At 45.3% G+C, this 26284-nt stretch overlaps 1 protein-coding gene across 6 annotated transcripts in view; it reads left to right on the top strand.

Moving 5' to 3' along the window:
- Positions 1–8395, top strand: part of RASAL2 (RAS protein activator like 2) — a 271541-nt gene extending 263146 nt beyond the window's left edge. For 4 of the 6 annotated variants that reach the window (XM_054980117.1, XM_054980119.1, XM_054980116.1 and 1 more), the window contains 4 exons: positions 2612–2814; positions 3735–3822; positions 5810–5876; positions 7976–8395. In XM_054980117.1, the coding sequence (XP_054836092.1) occupies positions 2612–2814; positions 3735–3822; positions 5810–5876; positions 7976–8115 (498 nt within the window). In that variant the 3' untranslated portion in view covers positions 8116–8395. The remainder of the gene's footprint in view (positions 1–2611; positions 2815–3734; positions 3823–5809; positions 5877–7975) is intronic. The other 2 variants (XM_054980121.1, XM_054980118.1) reach the window with 1 other exon arrangement.
- The last annotated feature ends 17889 nt before the right edge of the window (positions 8396–26284 follow it).

The following is a 26284-nucleotide window of genomic DNA, read 5'->3' as shown; positions in this document are numbered from 1 at the left end:
TCATGAGTGCCATTGGTTCACCGACATATGAATTAGCTAGACATCTGGCTGATTTCCTGCAGGACCACATCGGGAAAACCACGTCTTACATCAAAGATTCAGCACATTTCATCAACAAAATCAGTTCTCTGAAACTCAATCCACAGGACATACTTGTCAGTTTTGATGTTGTATCCCTGTTTACTAAGTTTCCAGTAAAAGACACTATTGCACTTATTAATCAGATTTTTCCAGAGGATGTAACAGCCTTATTCCACCATTGTCTGACAACCAGTTACTTCCAATGGGATAACGAATTCTATGAACAGATGGATGGGGTGGCCATGGGGAGCTCTCTCAGCCAGTTATAGCAAACGTCTACTTGGAACATTTTGAAAAAACAGCTCTAGAATCAGCACCCCACAAACCTAGTGTCTGGTTCCGGTTTGTGGATGATACATTTATCATTTGGAGCCATGGGGAGGAAGAATTGATGGAGTTTTTGAATCATCTCAACAACATCCACCTGAACATACAATTCACAATGGAGAAAGAAATCGAGGGAAAACTCCCATTTCTGGATACCTGGGTCATCCGCAAAGCAAACTTTCAGTTAGGTCACAAGGTCTACAGGAAACCAACTCACACTGATCGGTACTTACACAAAAACTCCAATCACCACCCCCGACAGAAAAGAAGCATAATGAAAACATTAGTAGACCGTGCAAGGCGGATATGTGAGCCGCACTTTCTCAATGAGGAAATTAATCATCTAAACCATGCACTTCAGGCAAATGGCTACTCCAGAAATGAAATCCGAGGAGCAATTAAACCCAGGATAAATCAAACAACTAAAGAAAAACAGTCTCCTACAGGAAAAGTGTTTTTGCCATACATCAAAGGAATCACTGATCAGATGGGAAAGCTTATGAAAAAGCATAACCTTCAAGCAGTATTCAGACCCACCAGAAAAATACAACAGATGCTACGATCAGCAAAAGACAGTAGAGACCCCCTCACCTCTGCAGGAGTATACCGTATACCCTGCAGCTGTGGACAAGTTTACATTGGGACCACAAAGCGTAGCATCCAGACAAGAATAAAAGAACATGAAAGACACTGCAGACTTGGACAACCTGAAAAATCAGCAGTGGCTGAACATAGCCTAACTCAAACAGGGCACAGTATCTTATTCCAGGACACCAAAATACTGGACAACACTTCCAAATACTTTGTCAGACTGCACAGGGAAGCCATTGAAACTCACAAGCATAAGCAAAACTTCAACAGGAAAGAAGAGACCTTAAGAATGAATAGAGCATGGTTTCCAGTTCTGAAAAACTCCAGGCTAACAAATCACTCTATACCCAACAATAGCCCTGCAGAGAAGATTAGCACATCAAGCACGAATCCATATGCAAAAGAACCTCCTCAGGATACAGTGAAGCCTCCCTCCATTAGCATTCCACACCCTGGGAAACTCTTACAGGATGACTCAGCTCAACCCACCCCTCCTGAGTAGATATAAATGACCTGCCAACGTCTTTTCCACACTGTGACACTGAGAGATCTCTGTCTTTTGGTGCTACACCTCTGAAGATGCCAGCCACAGCTGCTGGCAAAACATCAGGAACTACAATGCCAAGACCACAGCAATACAGCCCAGAAAACCCACAACAACCAGAGCTTTGACTCTCGAAAGCTTATGCTACAGTAAAGTTGATTAGTCTTAAAGGTGCTACTGGACTCTTTACTATTTTGCAACTGCAGACTAACATGGCTAACTCCTCAGGTTGTAAAACCTTACTCCTCCTTGGTTTGAGCACAGAAAAACAGAAGGCCAAAACCCAAGAGATAAGAGACAAAGAGAAGGGAGAGCTTCTCCCTGGAGTCCAGAAATTTTTCTTTCTCCCCTTTAGAAGTTCATCCCCTCTGGAGATCATTTACAATCTTCCTGACCCAAAGGGAAGAAATACAATCTAGCCTTCTGGCTTCCCCAGTCTCTGTTTCTTACCTGTGATAATCTAGCTGAGGAGTTAGCTGGTAAATCTTTCCTGTCACTTTGTCCAGAGCCATTTACATCTCTAAGCACTGAAGTGCTCTGTGCTTGGGGGATCGATAACTCGTCCCCTGTACTTTTCCCCTTACCAGCTGCTAACTTGCAGCCAGGCCCTGGGGGCATTGTTATTGTGCAGACCCAATTACTGTAATATAGATGTGAACTCTAGGCTATATAAGGTAAGAGAATGGAGACTGCTAAGAGACTTGGGGTTAAATCCTATCCTCTCAGTCTCAGTAGATTCTCATCTGGTTTCTGCCTGAAGTTGACCACAGTGAGTGACTCTACATATCCTTTCTTACCCTAGAAAAGAGCAAGAATCCAGTAGCATCTATAAGACTTAACAAAACTTGTGGTAGGGTACTGAAGAAGTGAGCTGTGGCTCATGAAAGTGCATACCCTACCACAAATGTTGTTAGTCTTATAGGTGCTAATGGACTCTTGCTCTTTTCTATGGCTACAGACAAACATGGCTACCCACCTTGAACTTTCTTGCCCTGTTTGCCTTATTAGAAAAAAGCAACACACCTCTCAGACTACACTAACTGTTGTCTCTCCCTACCTCATCTGCAGTATGAGCAAGAGATTGCCCATTTAACAAACCAGCTAAGAGTAGCCAATAGCAGGCTGGAGCACTACGAACAGCGCCTCTTTGCACAAGAGAATAAAATGCAACAGCTGTTGGTGAATTATCAAGAAAAGCTGGCCAACAGCGAGGAGCGTCTTCAGAAACAGCAAGAGGAGAAGGACGCTCAAATAAAGACCATAATCAACAGGTAAGGGAGGGAGGAGCATTGGCCAGAGTTGGAGGAGCTTTTTTGCAACCTGAGCATTTAAGATACATTTCCTTTGTGAAATGAAATAGTTAATAGCTTGTCAAAGAAATGTTATCTTTATGCACATGGAGAGTCTGGCTCAAAGGACCTGAGATCACTCACTCACGGGTTATGCAGAATCAGTAGCAGGACTGGAGGAGGTGCTTGGGAGGGGGGACCATAGCTGAGTAGAATATCTGTTTGGCATGCAGAAAGTCCCACATTCAATCCTTGGCATCTCTAGTTCAGGATCAGGTAGTAGTGATGAGAAAGATGTCTCTACCTGAGACCCTGAAACGCTGCTACTGGTCCGAGTAGATAGAACAGACTTTGATGGATCGACAGTCTGATTCAGTATAATGCCAGGTCCTTCAAGTGCTGTTTATCTGCCTGAAGAACATAAGCGCTTGAACAATGTTGGACTTACCCAGTAGAAAATGTTATGGTGGAACAGAATGGAATATGTTCATGCCCAAGGGTTAAGAGCACAGGAAGAGGCCCTCCTGACTGTCCCATCAGCTAAAGAAGCTCACTGGGTGAGCACACAAGAGAGGGCCTTTTTGGTGGCAGCCCCACAATTATGGAACAGAATCCCCAGGGAGATGCACCTAGCAGGCAGCTGAAGATGATTTTATTTAGGCCTGCTTTTAATTAACTTGGCTTCTGTGCTTTATTGGCAGTCTCAAACTATGCTTTAAGCTTTGTTTTTATCATTTTATCATTATTTTATTTATATTTATTGTGGCCAATAAATGTTTTAAATACATAGCTTTGTTCTTGAGCCAATTGCTGGGCCGATTATCACTTTTCTTTGAACCCTCCCCCCGCCTCCAAGGCACAGTCAGATTTCCCCCCCTCTTAATTCTTGCTCCCTATCCTAGGCTAATGGCTGTAGAAGCAGAGTTAAAGAAAGACCATTTAAAAATGGAAAATATCATCGAGACAAAGAGGAAAATAATCGAAGCGCAGGTAAGGAGCAGAACGTTTTTCTTTCTTTTTGGTCCTTGCTTGTGGATGCTGCCAGCACCATCTCCCCGCCTTAGTCTGCCCTACAGCTGCAGATCATTGGAAGTAGTGCCTGGTGTATGCCCAACTCCAGAAACATCTCATTGGGCATCACTGTGGGTCTTCTTGCCTTAGGCAGTCTGAAGCATGTATTGTCAGAACGTGTGCCCCCCTGACATACAAGCATCGTGGGATCCGAGCCAAGGGTTCTGAGTTGCTGCTTCGGAGAGCCATCTGATGCGCAAATAGAGAGTGCTTTAGTTTGTGGCTTCCACTGGCCATGGCTTGGCATGATGCCTGTTGGGAGCGGTGGTACTCCTTTGGCACTGGACTCAGATGGCATGGAGAGGGGGGAGGTGTCTGCAGGCACTTGCATGTGCGCCGACTTGCCTTTCTGGGGTTGGTTTTTAAGGCTTTGCTCTGACTCCCTTTGCTTCCCCCCTGGGCTGCTCCCATTTGTTCAGGCAGAAGAAAAGAGTCTTTAAAGCTACCCTTTTGATCTCTCCCTGTATACTTGTGGGCTGCATACAGCAGGGCAGGCAGAGGGGAGACGGGACTGGATCTTGCCCTCTGAGCATAGAAATCTACTGATTTAGCATTTATCACAGTGGGGTAATCTTGTTCTTAGGCGTCTTCAGCATCAGCTATATTTCTCCTGCCTTCACCTATCATTTAACAAAGGACAGAGCTTCTTCATCGGTTGCCTATTCATACATGCTCCACGGTGCTTTAAATCAACTAGAAATGCCTGGCTTGAACCTAGCCTGCGGGATTGGGGCCTCATTGAATCTGCAGGGCTCTCCCCCAGTAACTGAGAATCTGGTGGTGTGGAAGCATGGCAGGCCCTTGCAACAGAGTAGAGGAAAGCAAAGATCTGATGGGTTCCCTGAGAAGCGGGTTGCCCTTACGTTGTGTCCTCCTCAGTGGCTTCAAAGGAGAGAGCTTTAGAAAATGGGAAGGGGGCTGTGTAGATTTTGCTTTCTCGTCCTGTGCTGAGGTGCCCAACACTTTTGCCTCTTAGTGAAGTTCTTGGTGTTTTTTCCCCACTTACTGATCTTATGCTGGGTGGGGAGGTGGGGGGAGGCTAGATGTTCCCACTCTTCCTCCCAAGAACGTCAGTGTGCCCTAAGCTCTGGGGTTTTGTGGTTGCAAGTGACATCTCCGCTGTGTTAAATTACAGGTCTTAATTGGGGATGAGATAATTCAAGCAGGCAAGTAACACCCAATCAGTTCTCTAGCTGAGCATCTCCCTGCCCCAGCCTGGCACTTTTGCCCCTCCACACACATTCCAGCTCCTGCCACTCCCTGCACCTCATCCAGATGCATTATGGGAACCTCCTCGGAGGGCCAATGCACTTACTTTCTGAGCAAGAAGCGGTTATCAAGGCCTCCTTGCCTATGATGTCCCAAAAAATAATGCCTATTGTATAAAGATTTTTGTGGGTATTTTTTTTAATTGGATTGTCACACATACAGCTACAATAGCTAAAGGGCCAAACAAACCCATATTTCATATGCTAACAAAAGCCATTTTAAGATTAAAAGGAGCATTTAGTGCATAGATCTCAACGACAACATCTTTGCAGGTGGAATTGCACTGCCATTCTATCTAGATTTTTTTTTTAAGTATCATGTGAATTCCCTTAGTCTGATTTGAAACTGAAGTAGGAAAATAAAAATTGATTAATTTAGGGGATGGCCTGTGGACATCAGAAACGACAGCAGTTTTCCACTGATTCCACTGCAGACCAGACAATTGGGGGCCCCTTTGTGAATCCAAAAGACGCTTAAAGTGAATCTCAATATAATCAAACCTCAACCCTCACTCAGGTTTCTGGGTTCTAGTGGGCCTTTCAGTGTTAGGCATTCTCAGAAGCATTAGAGTATTAGAAAGCTTAGAGTATTAAAAAGATTATGCTTCTTATAAAAAAAAACTGGTATGTTTTGGCAGAAAGAACATGGAATCTGCAAGCGAAGAAGGAATCTGTACAAGGCATATTATAATATTAAGAGCAAAGGTAACCTTAGGCAGGCTTCCTTTATGTATGATCTGTAGGTGGGTAGACAAATCACACCCTAAAGAAATATGGTCTCATACTCATCCCGGCCCAGCTGACTGCAGCAATGAGACATAAATGTGCCCAAATACATTCCACCTGTGCCCTGTTCATACTTCTTATTGATTCTGCATAGGCATTAATGATTGACTAGCACTTCTCCAAGGATGTCAGTGAGCCAAGACCCTCTTTGGCTCTTCCAGGGGAGTGGCAAGAAACAAAGAACTGAGTGACACGTTTCCTCTCCGCTTGGTTACGGGCTGGGGAAGTGTAACAGACACCTTCCTGCATCAGAGTAGATGGGCGGAGAGGGTGCTCAAAGTCACTTTCACTTCCTTTTTTTCCCAATGCATCTCTGGAATGAGCAAACAGCTCTCTGAGGTTCCTGATTTAGATCACTCATTCCCAAACAGCAGGCCGGGATGCCTCTGCACGAGGCTGGGGAAATCCTGAGAAACGTAAACCAACGCAGAGCTACCTGCCCACTGAATTAGCATCCCACACGCCAATATAAGAGGACAGTTTGCTTTTAAAAATACATCTGTTAAAAACTGAAATGCAAATCTCCAGTGACACACGGCAGCCCTACCAAGGGAAACGGGAGCTGGCAGCTATTCAGTCAAGGGCATGCTTACACACGATCACTGTCTGAGGAATCTCACCCCACTGGTTAACACACCCCTTTGGGGGATGATCCCTCTGCTCTGCAGCTCCCCTTTGTCTCCAGAGGGCTTGTGCAGACCCCATGAGGCCAGATCACGGAGCACCCACTGCACTTTGCTGGGTCTCGGCCTTCCTCTCCTGAGGGAAGCCACTTATTCATTCCATCACGTTTTGAGCCCTCTGTGCCTTCCTTCTCCTTCCCTTCTGCATTGTGCCATGCAGAGCTGTCACATGAAGCATCAGGTTTGGTGTCAAGGCAGGAATCCTGAAATGCAGCCCTGGTTTCCCATTAAAAGCCCCACCAGCCCTGCACTCTGTATACTTCCTTCTTGTCTGGTGCCATTTTTTTAAAAAAAAAATATGTATCTATTTAAGGTCCCTGTGGCTCCATGCTCTCATTTCCCACCTGTACAGTGCCAATGGCTTACATGGCTGCAGTTCATGTGTTCAGCCATTCTTTTGACACAGAAGCCTCCCCACCCCCACCCTGTCCCCCAGTTTCTGAATCAGTGCCAGAAAGGGAGCACTTTTGGAGGCTCTGCTGTCCTGGAGTTCTCTGAGCTGGAATGGGTTTAAGGTGCCAGGTGCCCTCTTTGGTTTTTCTGTCTTGTCAGTGGCATCTTTCTCTCCTCCCTCCATCATGCGTGCTTCCTCTCCCCCCCTCCCCATCACATAACTCCTTTCCAGCTTCTGGCTGCTTTTCCCTGCACCTCTATCCTTTGTTGCTGCTGCACTCTTTGCACTGCTGTAATCTGCTTCCTGTTATCATTTCCAGTGTACCAATGGCATCCTGCAAGCCCTCTGTCAGGAGAGCATCCCCAGAGATCCCTGTCTGCACACACTGGCTACACGCGAGAATGAATCCACTCACATTTGCTTTCTGCCTTTTTCTGTTCTCCTGAGTGCCCAAACCAGCCCTTAAATCTCTAGGAAGTTCACTGCTCTCTTCTGCCTCAACATTTCAAGGGGATCTACTGCTAAATTAGCTTGCAATAAGAGCCAATTGGCCTGGCCGCTTCTACAGAAACCAAGCTGGACAGCAGAAAGAGGCAGGTTCATTCCATTGTGCCATTGAGCATCCGCTAGGCTGGTTGGATTAGTGGTGGGAGGGGAGGAGGGTGGACAGGCCTTCTTAAAGTATCGGTGACCATCCTGAGATAGAGAGTTGCAGATTGGGTAACAATGAAACGACATCAGGGCTAGTTCGAGATATTTTGTTGCCCCAAGCAAAGTACACGTAACACCTGGCTAGATTTTCACCTAGACCTCCGGAGGGGGGATGCCAATCACCTCTCATGCTGCTAATGGCTGGGAGCAATCTGGCTCCCCACCCACCTTGATTGGCGTGGGCAGAGAACTTGGACATTTCTGATCTTGTGCTGTGTGTTTCTTCGCAGGAAAAAAGGATCCTTTCTTTAGAATCAGCAAATACCCGCCTGATGAGCGCGCTGACACAAGTGAAAGATCATTACAGTATGCAGGCGCGGAACGGAATCTCCCCGACGAAGCTTTCAATAACAGAGAATGGGGAATTTAAAAGCAGCAGCTAGCAGCCATCTTCTCCCCACAACGTGTCGTCTGCAACATCATTGAAATGGCTTTGGGGAGGCTGCACTACATTATAGAACGTTAAGTTAATTTATTTCAATAAAGTTCATCCATCTTAACCACCCCTCCCAATTGTATTTTTGTGTCTAGGTTTGTTCTAAAAAAGATTTATTTTTGTTTTGTGAATATTTTTGGACAGTTTCTTGTATATGTACAAATATAGATAAATTTGAGGTCTTTTATTGAAAATAAACTTTAACTTTAAAACACTTCGGACTCAGCATGTGTCTGCATTGATTAAAACACGCGGTGGGAAACTTCAGTTTACAGTCAAGGTGGCAGTGTTCTGCAGACAGTAATGCTTATCACTGGAAGCCTGATCTAATTTCCTAAAAAATAAAAAGTTGACTTTTTATTTTTGGGCGACTCATTTAAAAGGCCCTGATTCCCATCAGGTGTCACTTTAGGCAAAACCATTCCCAGCACTCAGATAGCAAGAGATCCATTCTCAGTAATCAGACAGCAAATCTATAATAATACTAGTCAGTAGCGCCAGTCCCCCAGTGGGGGCGGGGATCCCCGGCTCCCAGCCTCTTCCCTCTGTCCCCACTCACCTGGCCTGCAGAAGGAGACAACGTGGGAGCGGGTCTCCGAGTGTGGCGTGACAGCATCACTTCCAGAAGTGACGTCGTCGTGCAGGCCATGGGAGTGTTCCCACGCTTCATGTTGGACAGATTTGGGCCCCAAACAGAATGATTCTTTAAGAATCAGGCCGCACAAAACACAGGCGCACTTCCACAACCTGCATGATGAGCGTCTGTGTGAAGACTTCACAGAGGTGAGTGCTAGGTTCATCCCTCCCACCAGGAGGGTAAGGGGACTTGGCAACTCCACCAGTCAGGATTCAGGCTATAAGTTTGTATGGAAACAGTCTTGGATGCACCTGAAGAGAACTGTTTGGTCAAAATGTGTTCTGTGTTGTCGGCAGAATGCCTACGCAGCCATCAGGACACTGAAGTGATTAAGATTAACAAAGCTTTATTAATAGAACTAGCAAACTGGATAGGAATGAGAAGAAAATAAACTAGCTGCCTTGATAGTTGAGAGAGTTTACACAGACAGCTAGAAGAAAGCCTAAAAATAGCATTCTGCAGACAAATACGGAAAACCCCTTTTAGAAAAAGGTACTCTCCTGCAGTCCTGTCTAACTACAGATTGTTGCCCCTTACAGGATCTTTTCTTCTTTTTACACAAGACATTGCTATACTCAAACATGAATTTCATTTGAAATTTTGCAACTATGAATCTGAGAGTAGTTTTATGCTGTATAATTAGATAACATTGGTTACATTGGAGATCAGGTGGCACCAGAGAAAAGATAATTACAATATTATTATTAGTTTCATTTATAGTCCATTTTTCTCGCTGAAACTCAAGGTGGATTACAAATATAATAACTATTCAGTCAATCAGAAGTATGAGAAAAACATTTGAATTTCAGACCAAAGATTCCTGGTAAAACAGAATGATGCAGTGGGACTTGGGTGGATTTTGGCCTTGAGAAAGGTTTCGGTTAATCAGCAAGCGGAATATAAAATGTGATAAAACAATTCAGCCTATCAGCAAAGATCCTTAACAAAAAATAATGCAGTGAGACAGCAACTGAAAAAAATTGGAAGAACAGCCCAAGCAGACAGAAAACTAAGGCAATGAACAACTCAAGACAAAAATCATGATGAGCATATCTTAGACTGAATAAATTACCAGAAATGCCTAGACATGCTGTGAACGTGATGGATTTTATACCCCAAAGGTCCCAAGATGAATAAAAGATACCCTGACTCTTGTCCCCACGACTGTCCCCCCCTTTCCTAAAAGTAACTAAATTGGCAGCTTATACATCATCAATATGGATCTTTAAGAATACATTGAGGTAATGAACAAAAATTTAGTTGCTTCTAGTTTAGTCTAGAAGAGTAAAAAAATAGTATCCCGCTACGAGTTCATGTTCAGCCTTTGTGGCCTACTATCTTTTGTATTAAACACATGCTTTGTGATGGCTAAAGGTTATAGGCAATAAACTTAAGTGGAAATTTAATGCAAATGTATTAAAATTACATTAATTACACATACGGTAGGATTCCAGCTCTTGACTCAAGACAGCGTTTTGAGCGAATCCTAGAGTATCCCACAATGTTGTGATTTCAGCCAGTTATGCAGCCAGAAGTGGCACTGGTGAACACCATTTGGGCAAGTCCCACCCTCCCCCATTTCCTGAGAGTTTGCCAGCCCTCATCTGGCAACTGTATTGTTGATCCCTCTGGCCAGAGTCTGGTGGCGGTGTACGGTAGTGGGATAAAGCCTTGCAGCGCTCCGCAGGAAAGATCATAAGGGATAAAGATTAACACTCAAAGCTACTCGCTGCAACAACTTCATCAGAATCACTGAAAAAGCGTTCCTGCATCCCAACCCTCCAAGGTGCCTCAAGGCCGAACTAGATGGGACTTTTTTCAACGAATTGAGTTTGGGTTCCCTGACACATACACACACTCCTTGTATTTTAACAGACGAACTCGATGGATACCATTTCTCTCCCCTCATTTTTCTCCCTCCACCCTATGGAGTGGTGTCAGGTACAGAGATAGGTGGGAGTTTGGCCACCAAAGTGAGGAATGTGACCAGCCTGCTTAATTCTGATATGGCAGAGCAGATCACATACTGACCCTCAGAATCTGACTTTCTAGTCAAAGGATCAGGCGTGATAATATACTACTCTGGTTTTTTAAACTCCTTGGATTAAAACCACAGGTAGAAGATATTGTTCTGCTGATAAAGCAAAGGCAGGCTCCTAGTATCTGTACCCTTCCCAATCCAGATGCTTCATGCTGCCTGCCAGTTACAGGAATCAGGGCCAGATCTATGGTTGCCGGCACCCAGGGCAACCAAAGACTGGTGCTCCTGGCACTGCATGATGACGTCACTTCCATTACATCATCACGCAGGGTGGCGCATGCTACGGAGCTGGCGGTGGCAGTGCAAGTGGTTGGGAGGCCGCCCACGCCATTCGCCTGCCCCACAGGACAGGGGGTGGCTTGCCACGCGCCCCCTGTTCTACGGGGCAGGCGAATGGCGCAGGCAGCCTTGCAGCCACCCGCACTGCCTTTTGCCTGCCCCGCAGGACAGGGGGTGCGCAGCAAGCGCGCCCCCTGTCCTGCTGCCCATGCGCACCTCGGGCTGGCAGCTGCACCCAGTGCCCTCTTTGGCATCACCAGGGGGCAGACTACCCCCCCCCTGCCGCCCCCCTGACAGGAATGGATCTTGCATGCCCTGATTCCTTTTGTTTAATGTTCAGCTTGAAGGCTTACCAGAACGTCATAATGAACTAAAGTCTTGTCAGTGCTCAGAAGCACTTCCTTAAGGAAAGCTACCTTTATTTATTACCACAAATGAGTTACAATTAATTCTGCAAAAAAAGAAAGGTAAGACAGTCACTACAAAGATCTTTTAAATGGCAAAAAAAAAAGTTCAACACTACAGGAAAAAGCACACTGGCTCCATCTAGAGGAAGGAAAAACTACACATTTCTAACTGTATGCTGGAGGCTCCCATAGAAAAATAGCCTGAATGGGAAGGAGTAGCCTAGGTTTAGTCAAGGCATAGAAAATATTGATGATCTTGTAAGGCAACCATTTACTGTAGTTCCTACAGTGAAGGCTCTGATCTGGAAAGCCCAGGTGTTCTAATCTAATCTAATCAAATTTCAGAAGCTAAGCAGGGTCAGTTTCGGTTAGCAATTGGATGGGAGACCTCCAATGACCAGGGTTGTAGAGGCAGGCAATGGCAAACCCCCTGTTAGTCTTTTGCCATGAAAACCTTGCCAGGGGTCTCCAGAAGTCAGCTATGACTGGAGGGCACCACACACATACAGTGAAGAATCCCACTGTCATGGGTCAGCCTCGGCTGGGCTCCCTGCCTGCTGGCAAGTTCTCAGAGGATGAGCCAGCAAAGCTGGCAGGAGCCAGAGGAGCCGTCAAGCGATTGGCAACCAGGCCCCTCTGTGGAAGCTGGCATGGGCAAGGGGTCATATGGAGAAGAGGAGAAACCGGTGCCCTGGAGATCCAAGCCTCTTGAGCCAGCAGCAAGGCGGAAAGCTTGGGTGAGGGAGGCTGTTTGGGAAAGGTGTAGGAGTGCACGCCTGCAGGCTCAGCATCAGATGGAGCTGGGCTCCGAGGGTGAGGTGCTACAGTCAAGTGAAGGGGAAACACCTGGTCCTCGCCCTCTTATGCCGATCTGAGCATATAAGGAGCAACTTCGTTCACCAGTCCCCTGTGTCCAGCAGCTCCGCACCTGGAAGCTCTGTGTCCCTACCCTGCTCCTTGCCTGTCTCTGGACTGAATTCTTGCTACCCGACCATGCCCTTGCCTAGGACTCTGTCCTCACAGTAACAGAAAAACAAATCCAAGGGTGCGTGGTCCCAAGCAGAATAAAACAAGGCGATCAGTAGGACCACGTGAAGCAATGAAGTTTAAAATAAAGTTTAATGTTCTCTTCTTCAGAACTCAATATAAGGCACAACAGTAAAACAAGATCAACCGGAGGGTTGTAAAGGATTCCCAAACTCCTGGAGGGAGGTGGCAACAGGTTTGCCGGCTTGAAAATCAAATCCCGTTTCACACAATGTGCTTCCTCACAAGCCACGTGTAAATCTAGAATAAATATAAATACATCATTCAACATAGCCGGTGTGCCAAACAGTAATGTATAATTACAAAGTGTTGTCTCACCAAAACAAAAATTTCCATAACATCATTTACATGTTGCATTTAAGCTGCCTACATAGTTACAAGTATTATATCACCCAAAACCAAAAATTTCCACAATATCATTTACATGTTGCATTTAATCTGCCTTTGCCAGTAAATACAACCATATAGGACTCTGTCCTGCCTGATCCTCTATTGGAGTCTCGAATCGGTTACTGACCCTGGCTATAGTTCTTTGGACTCCTGCTTGCATGCTCCCTTCTCAGACTGACCTCTTGGCTCTGAACCCTGGCTTGACTTTGGGCTTACGCTACCTGTTTCCTGAGTGCCTGTTAGACCAACAGGTGAACTACCCCAGCACCTGGGATAGGCGCCCCAAGCCCTGAGCATGACACCCACAATCCAGAGAGCTGTACTTTTAAAAATAGAAAAGATGGTCAAGGTACAGCCAGTGTCATCAGCACTACCATGGCCAGGGTACCACTTGTTGCTGGGATAGAGAAGGCTGATTTCCATCACTACCTTGTTTGACATGTTGATAGTATCTCCTTCTAAGCCATCTTTATCCCAGGTTTCTTGAAAATAATTAACCGACGGCTATCCTTGTTGATGCAAGTTTTGTCTTCTATGGTTTTAGCTCATCACCAGTTTTATGCAGGGCTTTTTTCAGGGTGTGTGTGTGTGTGCACTGGAACAGGTATTGGCATCTCTTAATGGAGTACCAACACCTCTTGGACGTTCAGGACTTGGGCTGAGAGAGGAAAACAACATGAGTATCGGCACCTCCTTTTTAAAAAAGAAAAAAAAAATCACTGCTTTTATGAAGGCTTAAAGGAGAGAAAGTAAATGGAGTTAAATACCAAGCAGTTGGAAGACATGGTAAGATGGTACATGTAATCAAATTCAGCTTTGTAATTGACGTACAATTCAAATATCCCTATTTGCAATGGTCTTTCCTTAATTTCTGCTATAGCTCTTTTCAAATCACAGTCCTTGAGCTTCTGCGCGCTGTCACGCAAAACTCTCGCAAAAAGATGCTATCTTCCGCATTTTTTGTGCTACATTTTGCGATGTTCCAGAAGCAAGTAAATAGTGTGAAAAGGGCCCTTTTCTCCAGGGAAACAACTGATGTAATCCCAGGAGAAATTCAGCCCCCATCTGGAGGTTGGCAGCACTATCTGTAGCAAGTGATGCTTTCCCTGGAATGGAGAAACAAATAGTATAGAAAGTTTCATTTGTAGATGTTCTACGCATCGGGCTTTTGTGAAAGGCACAGGTATAATGATGAGCAGGTGGTCATGTGGGGCTAAGAGAAACTGCACAAAGTCTGTGCTTTCTAATAGCCTGTCCAATGCAACAGCCTGTCTTGCACTGGTCTCTAGTGCAGCATAAATTTTTTTAAGATGATGAAATTATTGATCAGAAGATTTCATCTGGTGTTGCCCAATGCAAAAAAAACCTGGATGTAAATAGATGTGTACACTAGCGAGTATTGAAATGTCTCCCTTAAGGCAAAAGAGTGACACAGATGTACATAGGAGCAGTTGGCATGCATGCAACCAGAGATAGGTCACTGGCTAGGTCTTCTGCGTTTTGTTGCTTCCCATGGAACTAAAAGAGGTGCCCGTATATCAGTGGTTCTCAGCTGCTGTTACGTGGAAAGCAGAAGCAGCAATTGTTTTCCTAACAATTGCTAAGAATTTACTCTTCCTCAGTCACTCTGTCCACCTGTGAGTGTGATGTGCTGACCCTACCAGGAAGGGATTATCCATTGGTGACCTATTGGCATGCTAGTAGTAACCTTGGACACTTGGTGTTTCTCCTAATTCCCTGTTCCCCTTCTCACCAGGTAGTGTATCTTTGACATGCTGCTTCGATCTGACCTGCCAGGGATTATCAGTTGTGCTTCTGTAATTTTTATGCCCTTAACATTTACCATAAAAGATTAACATAATAACAGAACGCCTGTAAGATAGATAAATGTCCATCATGGAATGAATAAGATTTTTGTTTTTCTCATGGTGGAACCCAGTTTCTCCAACAGAAGTGATTGGTGTGTCATAAGATACAAAAGGATGAGAACCCACTACCCTAGAACACAGTCAAAACTTGGGTGGTTGTGAAATGCACAAAAGATCAGTAGCAAGCCATCTTGTAGGAAAGTTTGTGAATTATCATTTGTTATTACTATTATGTTTGCCCCAGTTCTGCAACGTGTGAAGAGTTCCAGGGGCTAGCACTTATTCTGTTAGTCCACTAGGATGGACAAAGCTCTAGACGGTTGCAGCAGTTTTTAAAATATTTGTCATATATACAAAGATACAGGGGGAAGCAAAAAGGCACTCCTTCCGGGCAGCAGACCCATCACACCCCCTCAGATATCCAGAGATCCTGCCTTCCCAAGGTAACTGAAGCCAACTGTTTGCAAGAGCAGCCAGCATCATTGTCACCAGCCAGAATTTCAACACTCTGCTTTTTTTTCACCCAAACTGTTGTCTCCTGAGGCAGAAAGCTCCCTCTTTTGGGGCTGCTTGGCCAGAGACATTTTTTTAAAAGAAAGCTCCAGTAGTTGAGACACATTAAATTACCGTTTCCTTGTGGTATGGGATAGACTGAACCCACCATAATCAGAATCTAAGCATATAGGACAGAACCATTCATAAATCCCGAGCTCTTTACAGGATTTCCAGGTGAGCCACAAATGAAACTCACTCTGCCCGGCAGATCTAAAGCCTAATAAATTGGGGTGCCATTTCCAGATTGATTCTGATTGCTAAAACTAATTTAGATCAGACTTGCCTAGCAGGATCCAGCCACTGTCCTCCAGCTATCAAATATTGTCCTCTGCAGGTCATAAAGGCATGAAAATTAACGGTGTCAGGAGGAGGATTACATACTTCAATATGGCACAGTAATAGGAATGCACCTACCTAGGCACAGGGGTCATTTCATAGAAAAAGAGCTGGAGGAACTCATTAGCACAACTCATTAGCATATGCCATGCCCCTTGACATCACAGGAAATGTGTCACTGGTACAACTGATTTTCATATGCCACACCCCCTGGCATCACCTATCCTGGCTGTTTTGGACCCAATCCTGGCCATTCAGGGCCGAAATTGGGCCCAAAATGGCAAAAAGGGGCTGAAAATGACCAAAAAGGGGCCCCAAATGGCCAGGATCGGGCTACTGCTGAGCAACAGCGTGATCCACCACCTGTCAGAGGCCCGATCCGGGCCATTTCAACCCCAATCCAGGACGAAACGGGCCCAAAATGGCCGAGAGTCAGGTGGGCGGGGACACCTGACGTGACCTCTTTGGGGAGCTGCTGGAACTGCGTTCCTGTGCGTTCCCCCTCGAAATGAGCCCTGCCTAGGCACCTCAGCTTTATAACAAACTACCAAAGTTTGCCATCTTGGACTGAAGCTGTAGGCCATCGCTGGAATTGTTTTAAAACTGAAATGAATAAAGTCAGAGTTCTTTGGGTAAGTGTTTATTGATACTCATTTTGCCCATGAGTTGCGCAGCCAAGTACAAATCAGGAGCCTGAGAGACAGAAGGAGCGAGGGGAGGGTCTGATTAAAAAAACAACATTGTGGGAAAAGAAAAACCTTGCACTACAACCCCAGTCTGATTCAGAGGCTCCTGTGAATGCAACTCAAGATTTTTTTTTTTAAAGTGGTGGGTTCATACCCGGATCTCCCAAAGTTATGCCTCATTTGGCTTTCAGTTCATCCAAGGGTCAAAGGAAGGAAGCTGCCTCTTAATTTTTTTCCTTATTCAAACTGCAGATGTTTTCCCTTGGGGTAGTGATTCCCAACTGCATGGAAATTCTGCAGAGTTAAGTTTACAGATGCAAACTGGAGCTTTAGAAGCAGTGTTTAACATTTGCTTTGCTTGTGTCACTTCTGTATGGAAAATTTCACAATCAGGTGTGTGTGGGGGGGTGAGCTGCTCTAGAATGGATCTTATTCTGGAAAAAAGGGGGAAGCTGCACCCCAATGTTTGGATCACCCCAAATCACAAAGCCCCTGTCACTCACAACTCCTTTTTTATCATGTGGTTAGATTTGGTGCCATAAACCCTCTTGTTATTTCACCCTCTGGGTAGGTAATGCTGCCACCAGGAATTCAATTCCAATCTTGTTAATTAATTTTTCCCTGAGTATTGTGCCTAAGTGTTAGGCTGCTTCATGAGACTATGTGGCCCTGAGGATGGGACAGGTATATAGAAATCACATATAACTCTGGGGTGAACAAAAAACAAAACAAACCTTTCTTAGTACATTGAGCGTATTGATTTCAGAACGTTGGATAACTTCTCTTCAGAAAATAAAACTGGGTATATTATTCTTCTGACTTAGGTGTCACAACCACTTCTCTCTCCTTTCAATCAGATTTCTGTTACCTTATTCAGCTCACTCTCCCATGATACTCTGGCAATATCAAGATCTGACTCTCTAGATCTTAGTATGCCCTCTATGAGTATTTTATTTTCTCCCTAGAATCTCAATGCTTTTCACAACACTATTTTGGATTCTGATTGGAAGACACTCTGTTAACTCCTGACAGCTTGACTATTCTCTTCCTGACTCCCACAGCTAACTGCCTCTCTCCACACTTCTCAGCTCCACCCATACTCTCAGTCATCAACCAGTCACTTCACTCACTCATCCCTCTCTTTCACCATGCTTTCTTCTGTAACATGCCAAGCAGTTAAAGAAACACACACACTTAACTTCATTATAGCCCCTACAACAAGATATGCATTAGTGCCTGCTCCAAACACTGGTTCCAGCACAAACTGCCTCTATCTGGGTTGTCTCCAAGAAGTTTGTATTGGGAGAAAGATGTCCTATGTCTATTTTAACTGGGCCTAAAGTATACCAGTAGAGCTTTAGCTTTGGCAGTTTAATTCTGAAGAAAAACAGAATTGTAAAATGGACCTTAATCTGTAGCTGAAAGGAGGGAACATAAACAGGACCCACACACACACTCTCTCTCTCTCTCTCACTCACTCTGTTCTTGCACAGGAAAAACACTTCGGAGAAAGCTTTCCCTCCCTCTGTAGCAGCTTTTTGAGTCCACGTGGGCTCTTTTTTTTCTTTATGCGAGCAAGCCATCCCCCAGAGTTGCTGTGTGTCTGCGCAAGCCTGGGATGGCTCTGTGGTGATCTTGTGAAGGAAGTAACATTTAGAGTGACCCTAAGAGGTCTCCAATTACAACAACCAAGTGCAGCTATAAACATGTCACCCTTGGGGGATAAGGTGTTCCAAAGAAGACTCTTCTCTTCTAATGAAGAGTTCATAAGGCTCCCCCTGAAGTCAACTCTTGAGAACAGGGACCTCTCTCTGTCATCTCCTCCTCTTCCTTCTCCTCCTTGTCTGCCTGTTGAACCAGAGTGAACTTTGAAGAAGTACACTTGGGCAGGGGATAGGAGACGTGTGAGGATGGCAGATGGTGGCAAAGGGGATGGCAGCAAGGGGCTGAGTGTGGTACATCTCCCACAACAGATAGAGGGCAAAGAGGCGCTGCAGTGGGATGGGGTGCTGACAGACAAGCACCAAGACAGAGCCCATGCAAGCACATGCTTCCTTCTTCCTCCTCTGGTCTTCCTCCATTCAATAGCTCCCACCCTCTCTCCAGCCTTTCCCCCCTTCTTCCAGATACTACTATAAAGTTACTAGTTGCTTGATAGCTCCCCCCACCCCTTTATTGTTGCAAAGGTCGGGGGAGGTAAGAATGTGAAAAGCTCCAAGGAAGCAGAGGAGAGAAAGAGCAATGCAAAAGAGGGAAGCGGCCATTGAGGAGGGCTGGCCTTCAACCCACTTTCAGAAGCTCCGAAACACAATTCTGGGTCCTGACCTACAAGTTGGGAAACACTGGGCGAGGAGAACAAAAACCAGTTTCTTCATTGAAAAATGCCAAATTTCTAGCCCTCAGGGCTGCACAGGAAAAAAATCCTTGGAAAACTTATTGGCAGTTTCTGTTGATGGTTTGAAAATGCAAAGTCAGTTTGCAAGCTGCCGTGGCTTTCCACTTAAAAAGAATGATTAACAACAGGGGGTTTCAAAAGGTATACCCCTCCCCTGCAGCCTGAAGTAGTCCAGTCCCACCTCAGCACTCTGCCCGTTCCATGACCACTTTGCGGCACCTCTTGTGTAGAGGGGATCAATACCTCTTAGGCTTGGACTCCTGCTGTGCGGGTATGATGAAGAAATGGAAAACTGGCAATCGTGCAATTTAAAACACTATGCCAAAAACAATCCCCATCTGGAATAACTTACTCTTATGTGAATGCCCCATAATAGTTGCAAAGCATAGACTGCTTAGTTCTAGTATTTCAACAGAAATTAAAAGTTTGGAACTCTTACAGCACTCGCTATGTTAGGAAACAGTCTCGCAGGCCCCAATCCATCTTTTGCCGGGAAGCTCAGAAAGTTCTGCTGCCATTCTGCGTCTCCCCAGATTTCCCCACCCCCACCCCTAATTCTTGCTGCCTATCCAAGGCTAATGACTATTGCAGCAGAGCTGAGAAAAGATTGCACAATATGCAAGAAGTCATTGGAACAAAGCAGAAAATAGAAGTCCAACATTTTTCTCTTGCGCTTCTGGATATTATCCCTTCAGTCATTGTCTGGTCCTGGTATGCATGGGCCCACATTCTCAGTCATCAACCAATCATATCACTCACTCGTCCCTCTCTTTCACGCCCACTCTTCATCTATACCACACTAAGCATTTAAAGACACATACACACATTTACTTAAAATCATTACAGGTCAGTTTTGAGGAGGCATTTGAAAGAAGCAAGAGAAGTGGAATTGTACCGATGTTCTGGGAGACAGTTCCAGGCATACACAAGGCAGCAAGAAAAGAGTGGCAGAGCGTTTTGAGGGAGTGGAAGACCTTTGGGTGTCTGATGATGGTTTATGGGCATGGGTGAGCAGAGAGATTTTAAAAAGGGGCGAGACCTTTGAATGGGGAGGAATTTCTGCTGGATCTGAGATGAAATAAGAAGCCAGTGTCAGGATTTCAGGAGGGACATTGCATGGTCACAACAGCAAGACCATGAAATTATTTTGAGTGGTTGAGCGCTGGATAGAAATGAAGAAGGGAATTATTTCACTTATTTTAGAAAGAAGAGCCTTACGAATCCATCTTCTTTTTAATACCTCCATGAACATGCAGAAAGCCATTCCTTATCATGAAGCTCTTTGGAAGGGAGATATTGGTATATGCTGGAAATAAATCATAAGCGGAAGTGAAAGAAAAGGAAAATCGTTAAGGAAAAGAATGTGCAGACTAGTGCAAGTCTTCTTTTTTTAAAGGCACATACATTGTTCAATTCTGTAGGGTTTCACAGCATCACTCCCATCTCAAAATGATCTGTTCTACTGGAATTACTTTGCTTCTAAAGACAAAATCTTAATGTTTCATTTTTTTTCTTGGTTTGGGAAGGCCTGAAATAGTGCAACTATGCAATAGAGAGGGGAGGGAACATCTTGCGGTATCCCAGGTGAAATGCATTTTTCTTGTCTTTTGTCATAAAAGTTGAACTCACAGGATTTATCATACACAGTGTGTTAGCATCAGGGCTAATTTCAAGGGGGAACGCGCCAGAACACAGTTCCAGCAGTTCCCCAAAAATGTCACATGTCAAGTGGCCCCGCCCACCTGACTCTCAGCCTAGATTGGGGCCAAAATGGCCCGGATCGGGCCTCTGATGGGTGGTGGATCACTCTCCCATTCAGCAGCAGCCCAATCCTGACAATTTTGGGCCCCTTTTCAGCCATTTTCAGCCCCCTTTTGCCATTTTGGGCCCAATTTCAGCCCTGAATGGCCAAGATTGGGTTCAAAACAGCCAGGATAGGTGATGTCAGGGGGTGTGGCATATGCAAATCAGTTATGCTAATGACGCACTTCCGGTGATGGGAAGGGGCATATGCTAAGGTGTTATGCTAATGAGTTCCTCCAGCTCTTTTTCTACTAAATGACCCCTAGTTAGCATAATATAGAAAATTGTGTCGAATGCTGCAAACACTACTACATAGGGAACCCACATGGCAATAGTCCCATGTGGCCATTGCATTTTGTGTGTCTGTTCATGGGTATGCTGAAACGCCATAACCAGCAGGGTTTCTTCAGTTCTTCACACACTGTATGCAAACAGGAAAATGTATGTGGATGCTGGCAGCACAAACATCGTGGCTTGGGTTGTGCAACAGTACCTGTCCCCCTAAGCACTTTCCGTGGAGGGATTTTGATATGTTTGAGGCATCTACATGCTATCAGTCAATAGCTGATGCTGTATGAATTGGTAATTTATCTTGATGTGTACTTGCATGAATCTGCCTTCCAGCCAATCAGACGGTGTACTAATCTGAGCATGGCATACTCTGATTGCCATGCTCAGCTTAATGCTCCAGTATCTCGACAGAGGTCTTTCACACTACCTGATCCTTTGAGCTGGAGATGCTGGGGACTGAACATGGGGCCTACTGCATGCAAAGCAGGTATTTTACCACTGAGCCACTATCCTCTTCCCAGTTGAACTGGCTATGCTGTTCTTTCCATATTCTCTCGTCTCCTCCACTTGGGAACTGGCCAGATCTTTGGACTTCCTCTCTGCTTATCTTCTAACTATCCAAGGGGGAAACAAGCCTCCAATCATCCTTCAGCATTTTCCCTCCCTTGTCTGCCCAATAAATATTATAGGTTTTTGCCCAGAGCACCACATGTATTTCTTTAGAAAATGCAGATAGCTTTATAGGTGGCAAGCGGTTATCTAAAGTGGACATAAATAGGTGCAGTCCTGACAACTTTTCATAGCACTTTATTATTTGGCATGTCGGCTGGTTCATCATTTCTGCCTCTGCACTGTGATTCTCCATTCCCTCTCAGTCAGTCAGTGATTTATTCAGCTTGAATTTGTCAGCTCTGCTTTCCACAGTAAGAATTCTTTCAGTTGCTTCTGTTGGGATTTGCCCAGGTGGCATCTGAGCCAAAGGATTTTGCTAGGAGTGTGTACCTCGGCTCTTGTTACTGATCATACATGACCCACGTCAGCTTGAAGGTCCCTTTCAGCAAACCTGTCACGAGCAGTTGTTCCACCTGGCACAGTCGAAAGGAAAAAAACACTCCAGTAATAGTTGCTGTTAATCCCAGGACCATTTTTTTTCAGGTTGAAAAACACACACTGTCTTTTCTTGGAAATATCAGCTTTAACATATATGGCCTTTTCAGACTAACTAGCCCATCCTCCAGTATGTAACTGAGAATCTTCCTCTACATTCCAAGAAACACAGGTGCAAAAACCAGAGGGCTAATGCAGACTTTATCTGCCTCAATTAGATGCTGTTAATCAGATTCTGCAGAACAAAGAAATGGTACATGTTGGCCAGGATCTCAACTCCCACAATCCTACCTGTGGTTGGCTTGAAAATAGATGCCAACCATGATAACACGGCTCAGAAACTGATAGGTGTGACCCCCCCCCCTTTTAGACACTGCCTCCCAACATAAACCTCTCCCCACATGTTAAGTGAGGTGAGGCAGGTATGGTAGTCACAAATGGACACCCATCTCATCTCTCTTTAATAGGCAGAGAACCCTGATCCCTTTATACATACAGGGTCCCTTCTTTTCTTTTCCCCACATATGTCACCAGATCAGGAAGCCCAGTTCCCTTTATCAGCTATCCCTCACCCAACTACTTTCCAGGGCTACTGGAGTAAGGGAACTCAGTATCAGAGAAAATGAGTTAAATTTTATATACAACTTTAACAGCTTTTGCATGACTCGGACACAGAGATCTATTGTTCCTAAAAATAGAACTTTGGATCCCAGTTCATTCCAGCAGTTAATAATTACAAAGTATCCGTTCCCAGAAGTCAGCTCAATTCATGCTGCTTCTCTCACAAGCTCAAAAACCCATCTCTTCTGACCAACAGCTCTCTTCTAACTGCTGTTCTAAACAGTTTTTCAACTGCTCGCCTCGTCCCAACATTCTATCAGTTCCCATTGGCCGCCTCTATGAGAGGCAGGTTCTTAACTTTCTATTCTATTATTCTTTCTATTATTTTATTATTATTTCTGTTAACTTTCTATAGAGAGCTAGCATGATGTAATAGTTAAGTGTGTCCAACTAGAATCTGGGAGACCTAGGTTTGAATCCCCACTCTGGCATGGAAGCTTGCAGGGTGACCTTGGGCCAGTCACACACTCTCAGCCTAACCTACCTCACAGGATTGTTGTGAGGATAAAATGCAGGAGAGGATAATGTTGCAAGCTGCTTTGAGTTCCCATCGGGGAGAAATGAGGAGAATAAACAAAATAAAATATGAATAAAAATATTTCTTCTCTTCCTTTCACATTGTCCGAGAGAGACATGCACACATACCCAAGCATAAATTAATATATATCAGGTAATTGGAGAAAATTGGGAACCCCAACTTTGAAAATTCCTATCCTATAGGCACTGGGTTGGTGGATCTCAAGGTTCTGTTCCACTAGCAATGGCACTTTCCTTCAGCATGAGAGCATTTTGTATCAGAGGAAGGCTCCTTGCACTGAAGAAAAGTAGCATTAATAGCAGGATCAGTTACTGGGATGCAAGCCCATTATCTATTATTTTAAACGAAAATATAACATTGACAGTTTTCCTTGAATTGTAGTGGTCAGGAAGCCAATTTTTGCCCTGCCAGTCTAGCATCAACATGTGTACAGAAAGCCTCCATCCATATTATCCTATTCTTTTAAGCTGCTTCGAATGGCCCCGTAAAGACCTGCCAGCCAAGTGCAGAATTCGAGTGCAGAATTCTGTATGCAGAATTAGGAGGATTCCTCATAACAAATGGATTTAAGAATGCCTGAAGCTTGAGTAATCACTGAATTGACTAGGCATTTTGGAGGGGAGGGTTCTGGATGGTGCCAGCAGTATCTGGAAAGCAGCTAGAATCGAGAAAATGGTAAACTGTGTCCAGTAGACCCCAATGCTAAACACAGCACAGATTTCACTGGTTATTCCTTCCTTTCCATAAGCAGTGCAAAACTGAATCAATGATCTCTTATCAGGTATTTCACTGGCTCCTCACCTCTGTCAGGATTGGCTGAATGAGAGCAGAAATGTTTGCTGAGTCAGAGGAAACCAAGTCCACTTTCACCACCAGGTACCCAGAATCTGCAACGGAGAGAACAACAGCACCCATGGCCGGATTAGCAGCAATGTAGAACAAGGGAGGGATTTGCACTAACCTTGCAGCAACCTTGCACTAACCCTTGTATAGGAAAGCAATAGTATCCCGCAGGCCTTAATTTGCTAGCACTGTGGCAAGTGTGCAATTCTACCTTCCTTCAGTATATGGAATACACAATCTCAGGCCTATATTATCAAGTAAAATATCTGGAGTAGAATAAAGAGCACTGCCCCCAAATACCTGGCTGGGATGGCACAGAATTCCCAGCATCAGCCTGGCTTTCACTTCCTTCCAATAGACCAAGTATTTTGTCCGTCTCTCCGAGGAGGTTACTGCCAATGTTGGCTCCATCATCAAGGATGCTACCAATTCCAAAGCTGGCTTCACTTCTAATGCCTAGCCAAAAAAGACATTGAACTGAGTGGGATTACTGGACAAGAGCAGGGAAAGGGAATGGGGTACAGCTTTTATTGATACTGTCCTTAAATTGACATACACTGTCAGTAACCTTAACACTCTGCTCTCCTACCTCTCTCAGAGGAGTAGGATGCTAGTACAGATGGGCCTATGACCTGATTCAAGAGGGATGTTTTTAGTTAGTAAGATCCTTCTTCTATTGTAAATGGGAGGATTGAGCTGAGAGAGGAGTGCTAGGGTTGCCAGCTCCAGGTTCAGAATTCCTGGAGATTTGGGGGGGGGGGAGCCTAGAGATGGTGAGGTTTGGGGAGAGGCCTTATTAGGGTATAATACCGTAGAGTGCACTCTCCAAAGCAGACATTTTCTCCAGGGGAACTAATCTCTACGGCCTGGCAGGCAATTAGTTGTCATTCCGGGAGAACTCCAGCCACTACTCAAGAGTGTCTGTAGAAATGTGTCCGTAAAAAGGGACTTACCGGTTGGTTTTCCTTTTCCTGGATCTATTGTTATGATACCTCTGTATTGGATATGCAATATTTGTATGAATTGTTATCTGTATGAATTGTTATTTATGATGAGACAGTTTCTATCATTTTAGAACTTGTATATTACATGCATTTAATGACATTGTTGCAATTAGCACTTTAACATTCTGTCACTTTAAATTTGATAAATATTCCTTTGAGGTATAATTGGTAGAATTACTATTGGTGTGTTTTTCTTCCAGCGAGGGTTTCCCTCTCTGATAGTCTGTTGACTACTCAGAGCCTGGTATCCCGAGGAAAGTGACATGCCTAAAAGCACCCAGAGTTCATGCAGAGCCAGATCTAGGGGTGCGGGCACCCGGTGCAACCCTTGCCCGGGTCTCTGCACCAGTGCACGCACAGCACGCACACAATCCCAGTGCAGCATGATGACATCACTTTTGTGACATCATCACGCAGGGCGGGAGACCTGGCCGCCCGAATGGCAAGCCAGCCACCCCAGCGGCCAGTGAACTGTGGAGCTGGCAGTGGCGCGTGCATGTGCTGTGGCAGCCGGCTGGCTTGCCACATGCGCAGGACCTCCCAGCCCTGTGCTCAGCCAGCCACACAGCAAGCCAGGTGCCCTGGCACATGCCCTCGCCACCGCCGCCACCAGCTCTGCAGCACACCATGCGCTGGGGCAGCTGGCTTGCCGTGCGGCCAGCTGACCACAGGGCTAGGAGGCTCTCCTCACAATTCGCATGTCCCACTGCCCTGTACCGCCTGCACAGCAAGCCGGGTGCCCCAGCACACGGTGCACTCCGGAGCTGGCGGCAGCAGCGGTGGTGAGGGCATGCGCTGGGGCAGCTGGCTTGCTGCACGGGTGGCTGCGCACAGGGCTGGGAGGTCCTGCAGGCATGGCAAGTCAGCTGTCCCATCGGTGGGGTTGGCGAGGGCCTCCCAACCATGCACTCAGCCTCCCGTGCAGCAAGACACGGCACGCTCCTGGGCAGCTGGCAGCCGCACCCGGCACACCCTCTTTGGCGGCGCTGGGGGCAGGCTACCCCCTGCCCCCCCTCGATCTGGCCTTGAGTTCATGGAAGAAGTATTATTCCTAGTGTAGATGACCATTACTTTCCAGATGGAGAGAGAGCAAAGGGAATATTTCTTGCTTGATTAGAAATATGAACTAGATGGTATTGACTGGTTTCAGATTTGGCCTCTGCCATCTATTACTTTAGTCTGAGTCATTCATTTTGTACACAGATTCTCTTCTGTCTGTGGAACAAGCATAACATTTTCCTGAAGTGTGTTGTGT

This window comes from Eublepharis macularius, chromosome 5 (genome assembly GCF_028583425.1).
Source record: "Eublepharis macularius isolate TG4126 chromosome 5, MPM_Emac_v1.0, whole genome shotgun sequence".
NCBI lineage: Eukaryota > Metazoa > Chordata > Lepidosauria > Squamata > Eublepharidae > Eublepharis > Eublepharis macularius.
The sequence above is the reverse complement of the archived record's forward strand: the minus strand, read 5'-3'. Positions and strand labels throughout refer to the sequence as shown.